Source organism: Dermochelys coriacea, chromosome 4 (assembly GCF_009764565.3).
Source record: "Dermochelys coriacea isolate rDerCor1 chromosome 4, rDerCor1.pri.v4, whole genome shotgun sequence".
NCBI lineage: Eukaryota > Metazoa > Chordata > Testudines > Dermochelyidae > Dermochelys > Dermochelys coriacea.
Window position 1 is genome coordinate 94722052 of NC_050071.1, and position 23137 is coordinate 94745188.

The following is a 23137-nucleotide window of genomic DNA, read 5'->3' on the forward strand; positions in this document are numbered from 1 at the left end:
AGGCGGAGCTTCGGGCGGAAGGGGCGGGGGCTAATCTCCCGCTGCTGGCGTTGCTCGGGCAGAGGGGCCGGGGGCGAGCGGACGAGGGGGCTGCTCGGTGCCTGGCCAGAGGGATGGAGGCGGCGTGGCGCCAGGCCGGCCGGGGCAGGGGGCGAGCCCGGGCCAGCGGCCAGGCCGGGAACGGGCTCTGTGCCCGCGGGGGAGCTAGCGGCGGCGGCGGCGGCGCCGCCCGGCCCGGGCCCGGCCGTGGGAGAGGAGGCGGCGCTGCCTGTATCCCGCTCACCGGCGGCGGCAGCGGCAGCGGCGGCTCCCTGGGAGCCAGAGGTGAGTATCTTCCCGGGGCGGCACAGCCGGGGCAGGCTGACGCCGGGCTGGACTCTCCGGCAGGCTCCACGGGGCGCCCTGAGCCGCCGGCGGCCCCAGTTTATAGGGCCGCAGCATTGGCGGGCTGGGGCCAGCGCAGAGGGGCTTCGTTAACAGTGGGGGGCGCAGCCTGAAGCCCCAGCCACGCAAGCCAGAGGTACCCGACAGCCCAGGGCTGCGGGTCGGGAGGCCTGAGTTAATTCCCAGCTGTGCCGGGGTGTGTCTGCCTTGCCCGCGCTGGTGAGCCCCCGCTCCCGTGAGTGGCGCTGTTGATTTCCCACCCTTCTGTGCAAGGGTCACAGGCTGCACCCTTGCAGCGATTGTTCCCAAACGATGGCTGCAATATCTTACGTGAAGTCTAGTCTTGCCTTTGGTGGGGCTGCTCACGTGAATAAGTGCTCCCCAGTGTGGGGAAGGGCCCCATAATCTGGCCCCTAGTTTCTGCCGCCATTTCCTATTTGTAAAATGGAGATTATCAGTATCTCACAGGAGTATTGTGAATATACATTCTCTGGTTGTGAAATACCGAGCTGCTATGTTGATGAGGGCCATGGGAAAAGTTTATAAATAAATATTTAACTCCTTATGCTTAACAATGTGTTTTACCTTGTATTTAGCTGTGACACTCTGGTTACTTTCTCCAGACATGAATAAAAGCTCTATGAATCTCAAAAGGTTGTTTGTTCCATCAATAGAAATTAGTCCAATAAAACACATTACCTCACCCACCTTCTCTTTATTAGTAAACTCCTCTTTTATTTACAGTGAGCTGAGTTAGGTCATGGCATAGTCTCCCAAGGAAAGCAAAGAAGACTTTTGTTAAGTCTAGTTTTAAAGCACTTATAAATACATTGTAAGGAACAAACTTACATGTGGCATGGGGATGAAATGACTGGCCTAAGAAGTCTTTTGCATCTCTAATTCTGTAGTATCTGATCTTATGGCTACTATACTCTTATGTTGGACTCTTAACAAGTTGTGATTTTTAGTATTCATTTATATTATTGTAGTGCTTGGGAGCCCTAGTCATGGGCCAGGATTCCATTGTACTAGGTGCTATACAAACACAGAACAGAAAGATGGTCCCTGCCCCAAAGAGATTACAATTTAAATATAAGTTAAGAGATAATAGATGGATACAGACAGTGAGGGGAGTACATATGAACAGTGAAATAGTATTGATTGACAGGATGGGCAGTGGGCTCAGTATATCAGCAGCTTAACCATTACCAAGCTTTTTGTATGCATCGTGGCAGATGAGAGTTATGAAGGTGGATATGAGGTAGCTTTGCAGACTGTTACGGGGACCTAAGTTCCCTCTAACCTGCACGGCCACGCAGCTGCCTATTAAGCCCTGCGCAGGGGTTCAGGGCTGCCACGGGGAGAGGTACTTCTCCCCCAGCATGGACATGCTGCGGTGGTGAGAGAGAGCTGGGGGGGGTCCTCTCTCCCCACTGTAGCCTCTGGGCAGCCTACACCTCAAACCCCTCATCCCTAGCTGGAGCCCTCATCCTCTTGCACCATGAGCCCCTCTCCCACACTCCGAACCCCTTAGCCCTACCCCCACCACATGAATTTTATGTGAACCAATATGGAAGTGATGTGTGTCATATCACTTCCATATTGGTGCATATAACAAAATTCATTCCACACGTGCATGGGAAAAATTAGAGGGAATGCTGATGTGGACATCCTCCCAAGCATGAAAGTATGGGGAAAATATGGAAGTTCTTGTTTGAAAATTTAACAAGTGCCTGATGGAGGCTGGTATCATCGATTGATCAGAGTTAAGAATCAACCTTTTGATACCAAATAAGGCATGAGTAGAGTAGGGATACGTTGTGATGGGCTTTGAAAATGAAAGCAAGTAGTTTCTTTGCAATAAAAAAGGGTGACCCAGTGGAGAGATGCAAAGACAAAGAGGTGACATGATCAAAGCAATGGGCTAGGAAAATTCTTTGCAGTAGCATTCTGAATGAATATAAGTGGGGCAAGATTGTATTTATTAAGACTACTAGTCTTTCTCCAAAGGAAGGAAGTGAGACTTCGCAGTAGAGTCCCAGCTGCAGATCCAGTCTCCCGCTACATCATACTCAGTAGTCTAAGAAATTATCTGTTAGAATGACCATGTGGAGGCTACTTAATGTTGTCAAATGAAGTGGTGGTATGGATCCATTACTGCAGTAGCGAGGCACTGGATTGGTGAGAGAGCCCCAAAAGTCACAATTGTAAAAGTAATAGAAACAATTAAATGTACCTCCAAAGTTTCCGCAAAATAGCACAGATGCACTATTACAAACAGTTGTGAAATTTTATGTGCCTAACCCAACAAAAAGGAATAGTGTTTTTAATAGTCTTTAGGTAAAGCAGCAGTATGTACTGTCTAGCCAGCATACTTTGATAGGATATATGTGTTTGGTTAGATTAATATTTCTTTTGAAATAGCGATACTGGTGCATCAGATGCAATTAACTACTCCCAAAACTGTGAACATTCATGCTGATGCACAGTATTTGGGGGGTCGGGGGAAGCCATATTTACTTGTCCTGCATTAGAAACACTAAAATGCTGAACTGGCTGTAAGGAGAGAATGGTTATTGAGAACATTAAGTTTAAAAAAAAAAATAAAAAGGACAGTGGAGTCTTCAGAATTTAATATGGCATTAAAATTAATGTATTTTTATACAGAATTATCTTCTCAGAAGAAGTTTGATGAAATTAAGAAGGCTAATCAAGCGGCAGCAAAAAAGTTTGTTGAAGACCAGTTTAGTTCCTCTTCTGAAGAAGATGAAGATAGTGAAGGAAAACATGGAAAGATACTGGCCAAAACATTCACAACTTACACTAATCAAACTGGTAAAATATTTTAATATATTGACATCTCTGTTTGTAGTATAAAAAAATTGGCAGCATTGCACGATCATCTTATATTTAAAAGCTTTGATAATTAGAGGTAGATAATTCTGATATTGTAATGTTCTTAACATATGACTTTAAGTACTTAATTTTCTGTGGTGGTGAAGATTGGTAGAAGATTTGTCACAGGGTATCTCTGTCACTACCTGGTGTGCTGTGCTGTCTAGAATGTTTCTGTCACCTCACAGTTACAAACACTCCTAGGCTGTTTTCCTTTCATTACATGTATCTTTTATTCCTATGCTTTTTTTAAAGGCACAGAACATCACACAAGTATTGTGTAGCAGAAGCTTTCAGTATAGCCTCCCTCCTTAGTACAGCTCACTCTCTGAGCTTCCCTTCTGAGCTCACCCTTGTTTCCTGTTCCTTCTATTTATATCCTCCCAATGATGTTGTCAGCCCAGTATTACCATCCAGGTGCTCACAATCCCACAACAGAAAGTGTTTAATTGTTCACAGCTGATCTTGCAGCAGACTTCATACTGCAGCAATTGATAAGGATGCTGCTGCTAGCACCTTATCATAATTGCATATGCCACTTATACACCAGGCCAGCTAGTTGAGGAGAAAAGCTGGCTGATTAGGCAAAGGGGAAGAAAAGTCTCAGGTTTGCAAAACAAGGCTTCAGAACTGTGTGGCTTTTCATTGGTTTGTATTGTTTTGTTTTTTGGAGAGAGAATAAATGCCTACATGTATCCCAACTCCTTATGCTGAATTGTTATAGCCCTGCAACTTGGGTAACCTAGTCCCATGCATGGGAGATGTAGCATCTGGACCTTTTTGGTTCTTCGGTTCTTTCATGTCTACTTTTTTTTTTTTATTTGGTGGGGCAAGGGAAGTGAAATGGTAGTGGTGGAAGAGCTCCTGAAAATTGGAGGAGAGGAGATGATAGAAGTAACAGAGCAGAACTGGTCAGGCAGGGCTGTGTTTGGACTGGTAGGGTATGGATAGGTAGCAGCTGGGGAATGGGAGGTGTGCCGTCTGAGGCACAAGTTGGTGAGGGGAGATGGGAGTAGCAACTTTTGTATACTTTCCACCACTTGATGGGGGGAAGAAGTGATTTGGTGAGATGCAGGTGAGGAGGAGGGCTGCAGCATTTAACCATTTGGTCCCAAGAATTGAAATGAAACTAACTAAATCCCTATGCACCTGCTGACTATTTATACTCAATTATATGCTGGGTGGACAGACTTGCACTCTTGATTAGTGTGATTTTTTTTTTTTTTCCTTTCCTCTTCTAAGCTCAATAAAACTCTAACATGACATTTTCTTTGACTTGTGCTTGCAAATGGTGCACAAGTGAACACTTGATTATCTTTAAATGTGAGTGCTTATCTTTGGGTGCTCAGATATAGAGGATCAAACACTGTTAATGGTCTTACAAGAAGACTTCGTTTTTTGTGTATTAAAGATGGAGATGCAAGTGAACTAGAACGTACAAGACAATATCTGAATGAAGCATTTCAGTCTGGGGCTTTGACATGCTTGATTTGCATTGCTTCAGTTAAGAGAAACCAAGCTGTAAGTATTTTACAATAGTCTTCAAGGTATTAACCAGCTAAATTGTTTTTTATTAATATGTATCAAGCAAATGTTAAATACTTAAATATGAACACTTGCCTGCCTTACTGGAGTGTTGAGGATTAATATGAAAGTTCTAGGAGTGCTAAATACTACATAAAAATTATAGTTCACTTTCAGCTAACTGTCATTTTTCTGCAGTATCAAAGCATGTGCATACATAGCTTGAAATCATAGTGTTGAATTTTGGTTTTTGTTCTGTGAGGTTTCTGTTAAACCAGTGGTCATGGTACAGTATACAGTACAAGCTTGACATAATTTGATTTTTATTTTAATATAATTTTGATGGATAATATCAATATTTATTTTTAACTATTTAAATTTTCATAGTTGTAGGAAATTAGGGGAGGGGAGTCAGACATTTAGCTAATAACATTGAGATTCAAAAAGGTAAAGCTTTATAACGGTTAAAATACAAATTGTCTATGTCAAAACATACAAAATAGCTTTAAAAGTTTTCAGGAGGTCTTAACTTTTGATTACTATCTAGGGAAATATTTCTTCATTGGTTTGTGTGTATAAAGAGAAATGTATTTGATTTTTATCAATAAAAACTAAGTCCTTTCAAGCCTAATTAGAAGGATCATATTTTTAAATTTTAGAAAGTCACAGATACAAAAAGCAGCAGCAATAAGGCCTACATTTCAAAAGGATACGGTTGTTGAATCTTGGTTAAGATTGTTACAATCAGCAATAAGTGAGTATTACAGTTGGATCATATAGTAAGGGGAACCAAAATTAAGCTACAGCATTGCAGAATGGGTCAGTAAGATACAATGAGAGAAAAATGTGGGATTTTGCTTGTCTGGGTTTTGAGATCTGCATGATTGAATAAATATAGCCAAAATGACTTCACCTCCCCGACCCACGTTTTTTTTTATTTCATGCAGCCACACTTTTCCGTAATCCAACATCTCAAGCCAAATTTTACTCCCACTGAAGTTAGTGGAAAAACTCCATTAATTCAATAGGTACATGACTGGGCCCATCATACTTCACTGTAGTAAATATTGTAAGGGGAAACAGACTGGCTATGCCCTTGGTTTGCAATAACAAATCTTGCTGCAAAAGAGGTAGTGTGCAGAAAAACTTTACTTTTTTTTAATGGTAGATGGTTGTTATACATACCTAATAAAACTGAAGACATTAACTTGTTCACAGAAGTCTCGTACAACACATGGTATGTGATTTTTATATTAGACCTTTTGGTTCTTACAAATGAAATGCATTTTTAATGTCAAGGCCAGGTTTTTTGTGGGTTTTTTTTAATGATTTTTCTTTATTTGATTTGTCCTGTGACAGTTGAAATCACTTATGAGTAGACCTAAAATTATTTGGAAACTTGAATGAAAGTTGTTTGTGTTTTGTTGTTGGTTGGTTGGGTTTTTTTTTTTTTTTTTAATCAACACATTGTTACTCATCTTGGATCCTTAACATTTTTTTTTCCATTGAGCATTTTAATTTGAATTTAGTAAACCTGTCAACTGTATAAATGTTAGTTTTGGAAATTAGCAATTGAGCTGTTAGTAACTTTTAGTGGGTCTGGGGTAACACACTTTTGACATTGAGTCAGAAGATTGGAAATGTTCTCTCTTGCCTTTCACAAGCTAAATGTAAAATAACCTGCTTCCATTTTAAAATATCCTAGGGTAAATGCAGAGAAAAAGGAAATTCAAACTTAAATCTTCAGCTGTTTCACTTACCTCATTATGTCCGGTTCCTGCAACACACTGAATCTTTTAAGGGTGTCTACGGAGATCATGGCAGTGAACCTCCCATTCTGGGATGATGGACTCAGGTTTGTAGGGCTCATGCTACCATGCTAAAAATATCATTGCAGCTTAGGCTCTGAGCCCTGGGCAGGGGGTAGACTTCAGACCTAGAGCTCCAGCCCAAGCCATGACATCAAAGTGCTGCGTACACAGTTGTGTTTGTGGTGGTTTTTTTTTTTTTTTTTTTTTTTTTAGCACGGTAGAGCAAGCCTGAGTCTGTTGACCTGGACTGGGAGACTTTCTGCCATGGGCTGTGTAGACGTACTCTAAAGGGTGTCACATCATAAGTTAGACTATAAACTTGCAAACAAGAACATTTTAACTTAAAGGGCTGTGACATAGGTGTGTACCTTCCTTGGGCATTGCAGAAGATTTGCATACATACTTATGTATGTTCACAGACCCTGATTCACGTTTATGCACTGGAGGCTGTGTGCCTAAATTAGATGTATTTTTATAGATTTTTTTTTTGCTTATAATATTGCTTTGAGATAATTTGCATAGTAATCTTTCAAATATCAGACCGACAGTACAAATTTATTCACCATTGAGGTGTTTTCATAACTGTTTTTATCCTGTTTGCAGGTTTCCAGTTACCTCTTTTAGACAGAGTATATTCCTTCACCGCTCACCTTCTATTTCATCTTGTAGTGAAATCATAAAGCTGCATTTGTTCTATTTCATTTGATTCTCAACTGATGTACTGAGCATACAATTATGATTTCGCTTCAGGATCAGCAAAGAAATACAGCCAGGAACAAGAACACAAAACTTCAGTAATGGCAAGGGAGCACAGAAGGAGACTGGCCACAATAAATTACTAGATTTTTTTTTTAAGTTTGTCAATTATGAAAGTACCTGCTTTAAAAGGGACACTACATTTAAACTTACACTTCTGCATGAGTCTTTGGTTTATTATTGTTGCACATAACACCTAAGATTAGCGAGGTAAAAAATGTTTAACTATTTCTTTTGTGTAATTAGGCCCACATAAGCAACAGGAAAAACTTACACAGCAATAGAAGAGAACAACATTTTACAACAGTATGAAGCTGTAGTAGTAAAATCATCAAAATTGGCAGGTGAATACAGGAATACATGTACTATATGAAACTAGTTTTACCTTTTTTTGATTGAATAGATTTAAAGTTGGTATTCCTTTTAGACACTTTTTTTTTCATTTATTCATTCATTTAATCAGAAGCAAGCCTAATAGGTGCTAGTCATTTCTTTTATGTTTATCTTTTAGGTTTGGAGCTGTTCTGGATGTTTCTGTATATTTCACATGCCATGTATCCAAAAATGGGCTAAGGACAGTCTTTTTCTTATATCTTCTCCCTTGACAGATGATGATTTTGGGAAGAAAGATTATCCATGGCCTTGGTAAGCTTTGCATGTTACATTTAAAAAGATGCCTTGATTGAGGACTAAGTGAGAACTGCACTCATTTTAAAAAGTAACAGAACTTGTAACTGGAAAATGTGTATTCCATACTTGCTTTCACATTGTTCTGTGAATTTGTTTGAAGTTCACACTGGCACAGTTTGTGTTTAGGAAGCATTAAAAAAACAAAACACTGCATTGAAATTTCAACATGTGAAGACAGTAACTTGATTGTTGTACAAATATCATGTTTTGCCCTCGGTTAAAATGTGTTTTTGATGGGTTTCCCCCCGGGGTGCCATTGAAACTAGAGTACCACTAAGCCTTCCTGACCCACCAGCCTGGGCTCCTTTTTGCACTGTATTGCTGTGACAAGCTGCAAAGCCCTCTCTAGCCTGCACTTTCACCTGCATAAATACAGATAGGGAGACGCCCAGCTCCTGTTACGCAATGGCTTTTTGACCAGCCCTTGCATAGGAAGGCTACAGCTAGGGAAACTGCCAGCTTCTCAAGCATACACCCACTCTGGAGTATAAACCCAAATTATACCATATTGTGCTGCACAGGAAACGGTACAGCAGAAGCTCGTAAAAGTCACACTCTCCCTCAGTGTGGAGAGGAATATGCAACAGCTTTTTGCCCTTGAGTTATGATAAAGCAAAATAAGTAACTACAAAAGAGAGATTTTAAGCAACTTAAAAAAAAAAAACCCAGTGATTAAACAATAATACAATATCATTTATTTAAATATTTTTGGATGTTTCATACATTTTCACATACAGATTTCAATTAAAACACAAAATACAAAGTATACAGTACTCGCTTTATATTTTTGATAAAATATATTGACCCATCACGCTCACAGATCTTGGGAGACAGGCCAGTCCTTGCGTACAGACAGCCCCCCCAACCTGAAACAAATACTCACCAGCAACCACACAACAAAACCACTAAACCAGGAACCTATCCTTGCAACAAAGCCCGTTGCCAACTCTGCCCACATAGCTATTCAGGGGACACCATCGTAGGGCCTAATCTCATCAGCCACACTATCAGAGACCTGTTCATTTTCACATCTACCAGTGTGATATATGCCATCATGTGCCAGCAATGCCCCTCTGCCATGTACATTGGCCAAACTGAACAGTCTCTGTGTAAAAGAATAAATGGACACAAATCAGTCGTCAAGAATTATAACATTCAAAAACCAGTTGGAGAACACTTCAATCTCTCTGGTCACTCGATCACAGACCTGAGGGTGGCTATCCTTCAGCAAAAAAGCTTCAAAACAGACTCCAACGAGAGACTGCTGCATTGGAATTGATTTGCAAACTGGATACTATTAACTTAGGCTTGAATAAAGACTGGGAGTGGATGTGTCATTACACAAAGTAAAACTATTTCCCCATGTTTATTCTCTCCTCTTTGATCTCCTCCCCCCTCCCACTGTTCCTCACAAGTTCTTGTCAACTGCTGGAAATGGCCCACCTTGATTATCACTACAAAAGGTTCCCTCCCCCCCCCACCCCGCTGCTCTCCTGCTGGTAATATCTCACCTTACCTGATCACTCTTGTTACAGTGTGTAATGTAAAAAGAAAAGGAGTACTTGTGGCACCTTAGAGACTAACAAATTTATTAGAGCATAAGCTTTCGTGAGCTACAGCTCACTTCATCGGATGCATTTGGTGGAAAAAACAGAGGGGAGATTGATATACACACACAGAGAACATGAAACAATGGGTTTATCATACACACTGTAAGGAGAGTGATCACTTAAGATAAGCCATCACCAGCAGCGGGGGGGGGGGGGGGAAAGGAGGAAAACCTTTCATGGTGACAAGCAAGGTAGGCTAATTCCAGCAGTTAACAAGAATATCTGAGGAACAGTGGGGGGTGGGGTGGGGTGGGGTGGGGGGGACAAATAACATGGGGAAATAGTTTTACTTTGTGTATTGACAGGTTTCAGAGTAGCAGCCGTGTTAGTCTGTATTCGCAAAAAGAAAAGGAGTACTTGTGGCACCTTAGAGACTAACAAATTTATTAGAGCATAAGCTTTCGTGATCCGATGAAGTGAGCTGTAGCTAACGAAAGCTTATGCTCTAATAAATTTGTTAGTCTCTAACGTGCCACAAGTACTCCTTTTCTTTGTGTAATGACTCATCCATTCCCAGTCTCTATTCAAGCCTAAGTTAATTGTATCCAGTTTGCAAATTAATTCCAATTCAGCAGTCTCTCGTTGGAGTCTGTTTTTGAAGCTTTTTTGTTGAAGGATAGCCACTCTTAGGTCTGTAATCGAGTGACCAGAGAGATTGAAGTGTTCTCCAACTGGTTTTTGAATGTTATAATTCTTGACGTCTGATTTGTGTCCATTCATTCTTTTACGTAGAGACTGTCCAGTTTGGCCAATGTACGTGGCAGAGGGGCATTGCTGGCACATGATGGCATATATTACATTGGTAGATGCGCAGGTGAATGAGCCTCTGATAGTGTGGCTGATGTAATTAGGCCCTATGATGGTGTCTCCTGAATAGATACGTGGACAGAGTTGGCAACGGGCTTTGTTGCAAGGATAGGTTCCTGGGTTGGTGGTTCTGTTGTGTGGTGTGTGGTTGCTGGTGAGTATTTGCTTCAGATTGGGGGGCTGTCTGTAAGCAAGGACTAGCCTGTCTCCCAAGATCTGTGAGAGTGATGGGTCGTCCTTCAGGATAGGTTGTAGATCCTTGATGATGCGTTGGAGAGGTTTTAGTTGGGGGCTGAAGGTGATGGCTAGTGGCGTTCTGTTATTTTCTTTGTTGGGCCTGTCCTGTAGTAGTTGACTTCTGGGTACTCTTCTGGCTCTGTCAATCTGTTTCTTCACTTCAGCAGGTGGGTATTGTAGTTGTAAGAATGCATGATAGAGATCTTGTAGGTGTTTGTCTCTGTCTGAGGGGTTGGAGCAAATGCGGTTATATCATAGAGCTTGGCTGTAGACAATGGATCGTGTGGTATGATCTGGATGAAGCTAGAGGCATGTAGGTAGGAATAGCGGTCAGTAGGTTTCTGATATAGGGTGGTGTTTATGTGACCATCGCGTATTAGCACCGTAGTGTCCAGGAAGTGGATCTCTTGTGTGGACTGGTCCAGGCTGAGGTTGATGGTGGGATGGAAATTGTTGAAATCCTGGTGGAATTCCTCAAGAGCTTCTTTTCCATGGGTCCAGATGATGAAGATGTCATCAATGTAGCGCAAGTAGAGTAGGGGCATTAGGGGACGAGAGCTGAGGAAGCGTTGTTCTAAGTCAGCCATAAAAATGTTGGCATACTGTGGGGCCATGCGGATACCCATCGCAGTGCCGCTGACTTGAAGGTATACATTGTCCCCAAATGTGAAATAGTTATGGGTGAGGACCAAGTCACAAAGTTCAGCCACCAGGTTAGCCGTGACATTATCAGGGATATTGTTCCTGACGGCTTGTAGCCCATCTTTATGTGGAATGTTGGTGTAGAGGGCTTCTACATCCATAGTGGCTAGGATGGTGTTTTTAGGAAGATCACCAATGGACTGTAGTTTCCTCAGGAAGTCAGTGATGTCTCGAAGATAGCTGGGAGTGCTGATAATGTAGGGCCTGAGGAGGGAGTCTACACAGCCAGACAATCCTGCTGTCAGGGTGCCAATGCCTGAGATGATGGGGCGTCCAGGATTTCCAGGTTTATGGATCTTGGGTAGCAGATAGAATACCCCAGGTCGGGGTTCTAGGGGTGTTTCTGTGCGGATTTGTTCTTGTGCTTTTTCAGGGAGTTTCTTGAGCAAATGCTGCAGTTTCTTTTGGTAACTCTCAGTGGGATCAGAGGGTAATGGCTTGTAGAAAGTGGTGTTGGAGAGCTGCCTAGTAGCCTCTTGTTCATATTCCAACCTATTCATGATGACGACAGCACCTCCTTTGTCAGCCTTTTTGATGATGATCCTCAGAGTTGTTTCTGAGGCTGTGGATGGCATTGTGTTCTGCATGGCTGTGGTTATGGGGCAAGCGATGCTTCTTTTCCACAATTTCAGCTCGTGCACGTCGGCGGAAGCACTCTGTGTAAAGTCCAGGCTGCCGTTTCGACCTTCAGGAGGAGTCCACCCAGAATCCTTCTTTTTGTAGTGTTGGTAGGAAGGTCTATGTGGGTTAACCTCTCCAACGCATCAAGGATCTACAACCTATCCTGAAGGACAATCCATCACTCTCTCAGATCTTGGGAGACAGGCCATTCCTTGCTTACAGACAGCCCCCCAATCTGAAGCAAATACTCACCAGCAACCACACACCACACAACAGAACCACTAACCCAGGAACCTATCCTTGCAACAAAGCCCGTTGCCAACTCTGCCCACATATCTATTCAGGGGACACCATCATAGGGCCTAATCACATCAGCCACACTATCAGAGGCTCGTTCACCTGCACATCTACCAATGTGATATATGCCATCATGTGCCAGCAGTGCCCCTCTGCCATGTACATTGGCCAAACTGGACAGTCTCTATGTAAAAGAATAAATGGACACAAATCAGACGTCAAGAATTATAACATTCAAAAACGAGTTGGAGAACACTTCAGTCTCTCCGGTCACTCGATTACAGACCTGAGGGTGGCTATACTTCAACAAAAAAACTTCAAAAACAGACTCCAACGAGAGACTGCTGAATTGGAATTAATTTGCAAACTGGATACAATTAACTTAGGCTTGAATAGAGACTGGGAATGGATGAGTCATTACACAAAGAAAAGGAGTACTTGTGGCACCTTAGAGACTAACAAATTTATTGGAGCATAAGCTTTTGTGATCCGATGAACTGAGCTGTAGCTCACGAAAGCTTATGCTCTAATAAATTTGTTAGTCTCAAAGGTGCCACAAGTACTCCTTTTCTTTTTGCGAATACAGACTAACACGGCTGCTACTCTGAAACCAAGTATTTGCATTGTAAAAACAAAAGAAATAGTATTTTTCAGTTCACCTAATACAAGTAGTATAGTGCAATCTGTTTATCATGAAAGTTGAACTTACAAATGAAAAATTATGTACAAAAAAATCTGCATTCAAAACCAATAGAGCCTGCAAGGCCACTCATTCTTGCTTTTTGTTCAGCCAGTCACTCAGACAAACAAGTTTGTTTACATTTGGAGGAGATAATGCTGCCTGCTTCTTATTTACAATGCCACATGAAAGTGAGAACAGGTGTTTGCGTGGCACTGTTGTAGCCGTCATTGCAAGATATTTATGTGCCAGATGCACTAAAGATTCATATGCCCCTTCATGCTTCAACCACCATTCCTGAAGACATGCATCCATTCTGATGACAGGTTCTGCTCATTAACCATCCAAAGCAGTGCGGATCAACACACCTTCATTTTCACTATGACTCAGATGCCACCAGCAGATGGTTGATTTTTTTGTTTTTTTTTGTGGTTCGGGTTCTGTAGTTTCCGAATCAGACTGTTGCTCTTTTGAGACTTCTGAAACCATGTTCCACATGTGATTTGGAAGGCACTTCATATTCTTTGAGTGCTGTAGCTATTTCTGGAATTCTCACATTGGTACCTTCTTTGCGTTTTGTCAAATCTGCAGTGAAAGTGTTCTTAAAACAAACATGTGCTGGGTCATCATCCAAGACTGCTATAACATGAAATATATGGCAGAATGTTGGTAAAACAGAGCAGAGGACAGACAATTCTCCCCCATGTAGTTCAGTCACAAATTTCATTTAATACATTTTTTTTAATGAGCGTCAACAGCTACACATTTTTAGCATAAATACCTTGCAGTGCTGGCTACAACAGTGCCATGAGAATGCCTGTTCTCACTTTCTGGTGACATTGTAAATAAGAAGAGGGCTGCATTTTCTCCTGTAAATGTAAACAAACATGTTTGTCTTAACGATTGGCTGAACAAGAAGGAGGACTGAGTGGACTTGCAGGCTCTTAAGTTTTACATTGTTTTGGTTTTGAATGCAGTTATGTAACAAAAATTTTACACGTTGGTAAGTTGCACTTTCACAACAGAGATTGCACTGTAGTACTGGTATGAGGTGAATTGAGAAATACTATCTTTATCATTTCTACAGTGCAAATATTTCTAATAAAAACAATATACACTTTGATTTCAGTTACAACACAGAATAAAATATATGTGAAAATGTAGAAAAACATCCGAAGTATTTAATGAATTTGAATTGGTATTCTGTTTAACAGTGCTATTAAAATTGCGATTAATCGCGATTAATTTTTTTGAATTAATCACATGAGTTAGCTGCGATTAACTGACAGCCCTAATTTTAAGTGATTATAAGGGATAGCAAACATCAAAGCTGATTTTCTAGGCAATAAACAAAACACAAACTAAGCTTAATATACTAAATAGATTGCATATGAATAGCAGATTCTCACCCTAAGAGATGATAGAAGCAGGCTGCGGATTCTTAGGGAGAAAGTTGCACTTGCTTACAGCTTGGAATCCCCAGGTGTTCCATTCACAGGCCAAAAATCCCTTTAGCCTGGCTCCAGCACTTCCCTCAGTTCAGTCTTTGTTCCTCAGGTATTTCCAGGAATCTTCTTGTGTGGGGAGTGAAGAACCCCAGTTGATTTCACTCCCTGCGTTATATAGCTTTTGCATAGGGCGGGAATCCTTTGTTTCAAAGCTTGGTTCCCAGACTGGTCTGTGGGAAAACACTGACATTCCAAGATGGAGACTAGAGTCTAGAGTAATGGTCTCATTAAATGTCCTTGCAGAGTCCTAGCAGCCATTCTCGGAGGCTGTATCTAGTGTTCTCAGGAAGACACCCCAGGTGAGAGATAAGCTTCTCCTAAGGCCTATTTTCCTAATGGCCCATTCCCCACCCACTGGTTAGACTGAAAGCATCTTGTCTAGTGGGAGTTCCCCAGGTGTAACTACATTTTGAAATAGAGACCTAGTCAATATTCGTAACTTCAGATACAAAAATGATACATGTATACGAATAGGATGATGATATTCAGCAAATCATAACCTTTCCAATGACTTCTCACATGACTTATCTTGCATAAAATACATCATAACTGTCAGAATCATATCATAATATAAAATCATAGAAATGTAAACCTGGAAGAGACTTCAAGAGGTCATATAGTCCAGTCCTCTGCACTCAAAGCAGGACTAAGTATTGTCTAGACCATTCTTGACAAGTGTTTGTGCAGCCTGCTCTTAAAAATCCTCAATGATGGAGATTCCACAACCTTCGTAGGCAATTTATTCCAGTGCTTAACCACTGGCAGAAGTTTTAACGTAAAACCTTAACCACCCTTGCTGCAATTTAAGCACATTGCTTCTTGTCCTATCCTCAGAGGTTAAGAAGAACAATTCTTCTCCCTCCTCCTCCTCCTTGTAACAACCTTTTATGTACTTGAAAACTGTTGTTGTGTCCCCTCTGTCTTCTCTTGGCCAGACTAAACAAACCCAATTTTTTTTCCAATCTTCCCTCATAGGTCATGTTTTCTAGATCTTTAATCTTTTTTGTTGCTCTTCTCTGGACTTTCTCCAATTTGTCCACATCTTTCCTGAAATGCGGTGCCCAGAGCTGGACATAATACTCCAATTGAGGCCTAATCAGTGCGGAATAGAGCGGAGTAGATTGTTGTGTCTTGCTTACAATATTCCTGCTAATATATCCCAGAATGCTTGCTTGCTTTTTTTGCAACCGTATTATACTGTTGACTCATATTTAGCTTGTGGTCCACTATGACCCCCAGATCCCTTTCCGCAGTACTCCTTCCTAGGCAGTCATTTCCCATTTTGTATGTGTGCAACTCATCGTCCTTCCTAAATGGAGTACTTTGCATTTGTCCTTATTGAATTTCATCCTATTTACTTCGTACCATTTCTCCAGTATGTCCGGATCATTTTGAATTTTAATCCTATCCTCCAAGCATTTTTAATCCTTTCCATCTTGGTATCACCTGCAAACTTTATAAGTGTACTCTCTGCCATTATCTAAATCACTGATGAAGATATTGAACAGAACCAGACCCAGAACCGATCCCTGCGGCACCCCACTCGTTATGCCCTTCTACCATGACTGTGAATCACTGATAACTACTCTCTGGAAACGATTTTCCAACCAGTTATGCACCCACCTTATAGTAGCTCCATCTAGGTTGCATTTCTGTAGTTTTATGGAAGGTCATGTGAGAAAGTATCAAAAGCCTTACTAAAATCAAGATATGCCACATCTACGGCTTCCATATTATCTACAGGGCTTGTTCCCTGTCAAAGAAAGCTAGTAGGTTGGTTTGATACTACTTATTCTTGACAAATCCATGGTGACTGTTATTTATCATCTCATTATCTTCTAAGTGTTTGCAAATTGATTTCTTAATTATTTGCTCCATTATCTTTCTGGGTACAGAAGTTAAGGTGCCTGGTCTGTAGTTCCCCGGGTCATCCTTATTTCCCTTTTTATAGATGGGCACTATATTTATTTGTCCTTTTTCCAGTCTTCTGGAATGTCTCCCGTCTTCCATGACTCTTCAAAGATAATTGCTAATGGTTCAGATATCTCCTCAGTCAGCTGCCAAAGTATTCTAGGATGCATTTCATCAGGCCCTGGTGATTTGTAGACATCCAACTTGTCCAAGTAACTTTTGACTTGTTCTTTCCCTATTTTAGACTCTGATCCTACCTCATTTTCACTGGCATTCACTATGTTAGATGTCTAATTGCCACCAACTTTCTTGGTGAAAACTGAAAAGTCATTAAGCATCTCTGCCATTTCCACATTTTCTGTTACTGTCTTTCCCCTGTCATTGAGTGCCCAGCCTACTCTGTCCTTGGTTTTCCTCTTGCTTCTAATGTATTTGTAGAATGTTTGTTTTTTCTTGTTACTCTTTATGTCCCTAGCTAGTTTGATCTCATTTTGTGCCTTGGCCTTTCTAATTTTGTCCCTACATACTTGTGTTGTTTGTTTATATTCATCCTTTGTAATTTGACAGTTTCCACTTTTTGTAAGACTCTTTTCAGTTTTAGATCATTGAAGATCTCTTGCCATACTTCCTGTCTTTCCTGTGCAGTGGGATAGTTTGCTCTTGTGCCCTTAATAATGTCTCTGGAAAAACTGCCAACTGTCTTCAATTGTTTTTCCCCTTAGACTTGCTTCTCATGGGCTCTCCACAGTGGGAAGGGCTCTCCCCAGGCAAACTCCCAGTCAAACTCCCTCTGTTGTTTATAGCCCTTGTGGTTGGGAATTGTCATTGGTCCCTGAGTCTACTGATACTTTTCAAGGACTGACTATACCAAGTCTCAGCTGTAGACCTGTTGAAATCTCTTGTAGACCTATATTTTAATGTATTCGCATCACTAAGTTTTTGGTTTGAATATCTTAGGCGTCTAGTCCAGTAAGAGTTCCCAGTTTTTAATGTCACTATTTGTGGTCCTATGCAGAGGAAGTAATAATTTTGTTACAGGTACTGTTTTGGAATAAAATTGTAGTATTTGGATATTACTTGAGGTGTAAAATATTATTCTAAAGGCTTGCTATACTAAATACTCTCAAGTTTACACTTGTTCATGGAAAAGGTATTGTGGAGGGAGCCTGAAGAATTTGTCATAGTGAAATTGTGCATTTAAAAATTAGTATGTATGAGCCATCCTGTTGTATTATAAATTTAACTGGTTTCAGAGTAGCAGCCGTGTTAGTCTGTATTCGCAAAAAGAAAAGGAGTACCCGTGGCACCTTAGAGACTAACAAATTTATTAGAGCATAAGCTTTCGTGAGCTACAGCTTCATGAAGTGAAGTGAGCTGTAGCTCACGAAAGCTTATGCTCTAATAAATTTGTTAGTCTCTAAGGTGCCATGGGTACTCCTTTTCTTTTTATAAATTTAACTATATATCATTAACTAAAACCAGTTGCAAAAAGCAGTGTGGGCTGATTTTAAATCAAGTAGAAAGTCTCAGTTTGAATAATTGATTTTAATCAACTTTTCCATTTGTACTTCAATTATCTTCTAAAGAAAGGTGTGTTCTCATTGGTTAACATAACCATTAAAACATAGAATCATAGAAGTTTAGGACGAAAGGGACCTCAATAGGTCAACACATTGATTTACAATTAAATAGAACACTATATTTCACACATCTTTTTGCTATCTAGGAGGGTACACTATAACTATATATCTATATATATTTAAGCAGTTACATAGTTTAATACTTTCAGTTTCTTAATTGTACATTTTGGTATGTTAGAAAATAGTGAATGACTTACTGCTTTATTAACTTTTGGTTCATGATTTGTATCAAGCAGCATTAGGGTGGTAACTGGAATTTAATTAAACACAACAGCATATAACATTTTATTTTTATTAAACAAAAGCTTAAATATTTTGGATACATATGCTTATCAAAATATATTTCACATTTACAATTATATGAATTTATTGACTATAGTTAAGCACTCTGTTCTGTTAATAAAACTGATTATTTCTGTTTAGCCTGGGAAGATTTTTCAAATATGCCTAAGTGGAAGTGACTGAACTGTAAATTCCTGAAATGAGACAGGCTCCCAACAAGCTGACGTGTTGTGCCATATTTGTAAAGCTTAACCTCAAAAGTTAGATGTTTTTCTCTGATACTTTGAGTCAAAGGCTGCTTTTCTATATAAAGTTTCTGATAGAAGCTAATTTCATCATATTTTTTTTTATTTAAATGTTTTAAGAGATTATAAATTTAGGCCTTAATATATTTTATATTACACTTATATTTTAAACAGCTTTATTTTTTAAACAAAAAATTATTTAAATATCAAAATAAAAAAAATCTAAAGATTGTATGATTTTTTTTTTTTTTTTTTTTTTTTTTTTTTTTTTTTAAATCATACAGCTTTTTTTCAGGGTGGACAAAAATCTGTGTAGTTGATAACATCTGTGTTGCTTTGCGGAACAGAATTAGTAAAACTGTCCTTTTTTTCTTTTCTTGCCTACGTCAGTCCAAAATGTAGGTTTGAGTACAAACGTTCTGAAACTCCCACTAGATACTACTGCTACTGTGGGAAGATAGAAGACCCAGAGTTGGACCCATGGCTGGTACCTCACTCATGTGGCCAAGTATGTGAGAGGGAATTTAGACCTCCATGTGGACATAAGTGCCTACTGCTCTGTCACCCGGGTAAGTCCCTTCTATGCTATTGATTAACTGTTCACAATTAGTCATGAAAACTATCATGCTTAAAATCAATTATGACACTGGACTTAAAACTTTAATAAATAGGAGAGAGTGAATATTTGTAGGAAATTGCATTATTAAGTTATTGGTAAGTAAAAGTTATTGAACACTAATGAAAGAATAAAATGAGTTATGGAGCTACTGATGAAATGTTAATTTTGTTTCCTTTTAACCATTCTCAGGTCCTTGTCCTCCTTGCCCAAAGATGGTCACAATAGCCTGTTACTGTAAGAAGGCTAAACCAGTGCCGAGAAGGTGCAGTACCAAAGAATGGTCATGTCAGCTGTCATGTGGTCGAAAACTGCCATGTGGACAGCACAATTGTGAGAACCCTTGTCACCCAGGTAGACCTGACCTTCTTAATTGTTCAGAAAGTAGTTTGCATTAGGGTTATTAAGAGTTGAAGTTTGCCTGTATGAACTAATTAAAAGGAAAAAATTATTGTAATTCTTCTCCCTCTGTCACCTCACAATTAAATCTATATTAATCACTTATTTTTAGGAGATTGTCAGTCTTGCCCACGAGTCAGTAAACAAAGGTGTGTCTGTGGTAGACAAATAGCAGAAAGACTTTGTGCATGTCCATTTTGGCAGTGTGAGCAGGTATGTTTCAAAAGTCTTTTTGTATTGTCTTTATCTAAAAGAAAATGGGCTACTTCCTATATTGGAAAATTGAAATGTGTTGCCTTTTAAGAGTTGTTTGTTATTTAATTTTTAAGGTACGTATTTTTAAACGTACACATGCAAATCTAGGCAGCGGTCAGTTGAAGACGGATACATTACATGGGTCCAGTTCACTCTTGACATTAGAATTCACAGCTTTGTTGACTGTTGGATTTCTGCTTGCTTATGACAGTAGTAAACTTTACTTTCAGTCCCCATTATTTTGAGAAACATTTAGATTCTTTTGAGAGAAACTTCTGTTGCCATCTTAAACAAGTATGAAACACAGCTTACTATGTGCTCTAGAGCTTTGTTTATTTACTAGTAGCAACTATGAAAAGCTTTAATCAATTTTCTAAGAATGATTCAATATTTGTGGCTCAGAGCTACAACTGACACTGTAGATTGTAAAAATCTTAAATTGAAGGAAAGCAAAAGGTGAGCGCTCTCATAAAACAGCGCACAATCTCTGATTTTAATTTGTAGCTTAAGTCTACACTCAAAAGTCAGGGAAAAAACTCCCTTCTCCTTCACAATCCCATTGGGTTCTGCGTCCTTTTATCTTGTTAAATTGCTCACTGTCAGCTGTTGAGTTATTATAGTTCTATTTTTTCTTTAAGGTATGTGGGAGAACTTTGCCTTGTGGTAATCACACATGTGAACAAGTTTGTCACTCTGGTCCCTGTGGCAAATGTCCTCGATCTGGGAAAAGGCCCTGTCCATGTGAGAAATCAAGTAAGGATTTTTTTTCTCTCATTGAGGCACATCTGTTTGCTGTAATAGGATTCAAATATTCCCCAACTAGTATGAACTTACAGGAGAATGTTGTAGCTTAGGTTTATAAATGTTTTTTACAGTAGTGATTGTCAACGGCTTCTGCAGTGCAGTTACTTAGCAGGTTCCAATAAGCAATGAAAGCTGCAAGTTTTGTATAACTTTCTTGCTTGATTCTTTACAAGTTTGACATTGACTTAATTTAACTATGATTTTATGATATAGGTGCTAACTTAACTCAATATATTTGTATATAGTTTCTGTAGAGTTTTTTTAAAAATGAGAGGGTGAAGCTAAAAATAAAAATCAAATTGTCAACTGCATATCTAGATGTATCTTAGTATTTTCTTTAGTACATGTGCTATCTTTTTTCTCTTAGTGTTTTTTTTGCCTTGTACGGAAGATGTACCTACTTGTGGAGATAGTTGTGACAAAGTTCTTGAATGTGGAATCCATAGGTGTTCGCAGCGTTGTCATCGAGGTCCCTGTGAAATTTGTAGACAGGTTAGTTTTAATCTCTTCCAGCATGTAGCTTTTAAATACTTTGTAACTCTTTTTTGCCTCCTAAGAAACTGGCATATCTGTCACTAAAAGCACCTATCTAAGACCAGATTCTTGGGGTAAATGTGTTCAGAAAAATGCATTACACCTGTCTTGTACCTAACCAGTTTCTAAAGACCATGTTAAAGGCAAGTTTGAATTGGTAGTTGAGCAAACTTAACTGGAAGTCCTGTGTGGGTAATTCACATCTTCCACCATAGCACTATGAATAGGCCACTAACATTGCTAAAGTGATGCTGAGAACTATTTTTAGGCCAAAATTTTAAAATATGTGGGTGGCAAAAAGGCTTTTTTTTTTTTTTTTTTTTTTTTGTAAGTTTTCAGTATTGAATTCTTTTTTTAGGCATTCCCTAGGAGGGTGTTAACCCAAATAAAATTTTTCCCAGGGCATGAGAATGTAGAAATCAAATTGACTTCTTATTTATTTAGTCCAAGCTGAGTTAAATGTGAAAACAAGCTGCATAAATGACACAGATTAATAAAATGAATTTTTTTTTTAAACTAGCTATTCGTACTAGGTAAAGTTTTTAATTTAACATGACCAAGAGGAAGGACTGTCCAGTGGTAAGGTCCCTAGGACTCAAGCCAATGCCCTAAGTTCAGTTCCCTGCTCCACCACAGACTTTGTGCAAGTCACTTAGTCTGTCTGCCTCAATTTCCTATCTGTAAATTGTGAATAATAGTATTACCCTGGAGGCTTGTGAGTATGAATACATGAAAAGATTGCGAGGTGCTCAGATACAATAGTAATGGAGGCTATACAAGTACCTAAGATGTATGTTCGTTGCCTCTTTTATATTTGGCACAACCTGGAGATCTGGGGTTTCGTTTAGAATTCTAGTGATAAGTTGGCTTGAAAACACTTTATGGCAATTTGGAAGGAGGTTTCCCTCCAACTTGCTGTTGAAAGCATGTCTTCCTAACAACTGTACTGTCTATGATAAGGCTAATTGGACGTGGCTGACTCAGCCACTTGATGATGCTTCTGGTCTAGCAGAAGCATATGAGTTGAAGGCATTCCAAGGCACTAAGTTACCCTCCCTTGATGGGCGTGTGTGTGCGCACGCGCGCGTGTTTGTGTGTGTGTGTGTGTGTGTGTGTGTGTGTGTGTGTGTGTACGCAGCACTGCAGCTCAGAGAGGATGGAAGTGATTTGTGTATTGAGCTCAGTACCATAGTTCTGTGCATGGCATTTTGCTGCAACTAGAGACCATAAGGCCCACATTGTGTTTTTAAAGAATATTCAGTTCTGCCTCTTAGTCATAGATGATTATGTTGAATTGCGTTCCTTGAATTAAGCTTAAAAGTTGTGGCATCAGGAAAGAATCTGTTGGGACTATATCCTGTGTTTGGGTGCTGGGGTCTTTCACTCTGTCCTTTTTATGCATGGAATGCGCTCTCAATTGATTTTTAAGGTTTTCTTCCCATCCTCTTTCCATTATCGCCTTCAGATAATCTCAGCTACAATGCCTGTGGGATACTAGCTAATGTATGGTAATTGGAAAGAGGGTCAGATAAGCTTGCTTATTTAATTTATACATAAACTGTGTATATTTGTATCCCCTTTCCTCACACCTTTGAGTCATTTGTCTTTTTGGGTTGTAAGCTGAGCAGAGACAGTGTCTTCATACGTTTCTATGGTGCCTATGCAGTCTCTGGGTGATACTGTCATAAAATTAGTCAGTTTGTCTTATGGTTCTTAGTAGAAAACTCTCTCTTTTTAGCTTCCAACTGTAATGTGTTGTCATTTTCTCCCTCCTCCCCCCCACCCCACCCCAGGAAGTTGAAAAGCAGTGTCGTTGTGGAAAGCATACTAAACGCATGCCGTGTCATAAACCGTATCTGTGTGAGACAAAGTGTACTAAAATTCGTGATTGCCAGAAGCACCAATGTAAGAGAAAGGTGAGTGTTAAAAT

General features: G+C 39.9%; 1 protein-coding gene across 1 annotated transcript in view; it reads left to right on the forward strand.

Annotated features, from left to right (window-relative positions):
- The first annotated feature begins 70 nt into the window (after positions 1-70).
- NFXL1 (nuclear transcription factor, X-box binding like 1) overlaps positions 71-23137 on the forward strand; it is a 100132-nt gene continuing 77065 nt past the window's right edge. Inside the window, exons 1-10 of the mRNA XM_038398809.2 lie at positions 71-324; positions 3052-3219; positions 4691-4800; positions 7882-8015; positions 18990-19168; positions 19408-19569; positions 19727-19827; positions 20508-20622; positions 21041-21165; positions 23001-23123. Of these exons, the coding sequence (XP_038254737.1) occupies positions 114-324; positions 3052-3219; positions 4691-4800; positions 7882-8015; positions 18990-19168; positions 19408-19569; positions 19727-19827; positions 20508-20622; positions 21041-21165; positions 23001-23123 (1428 nt within the window). The 5' untranslated portion in view covers positions 71-113. The remainder of the gene's footprint in view (positions 325-3051; positions 3220-4690; positions 4801-7881; positions 8016-18989; positions 19169-19407; positions 19570-19726; positions 19828-20507; positions 20623-21040; positions 21166-23000; positions 23124-23137) is intronic.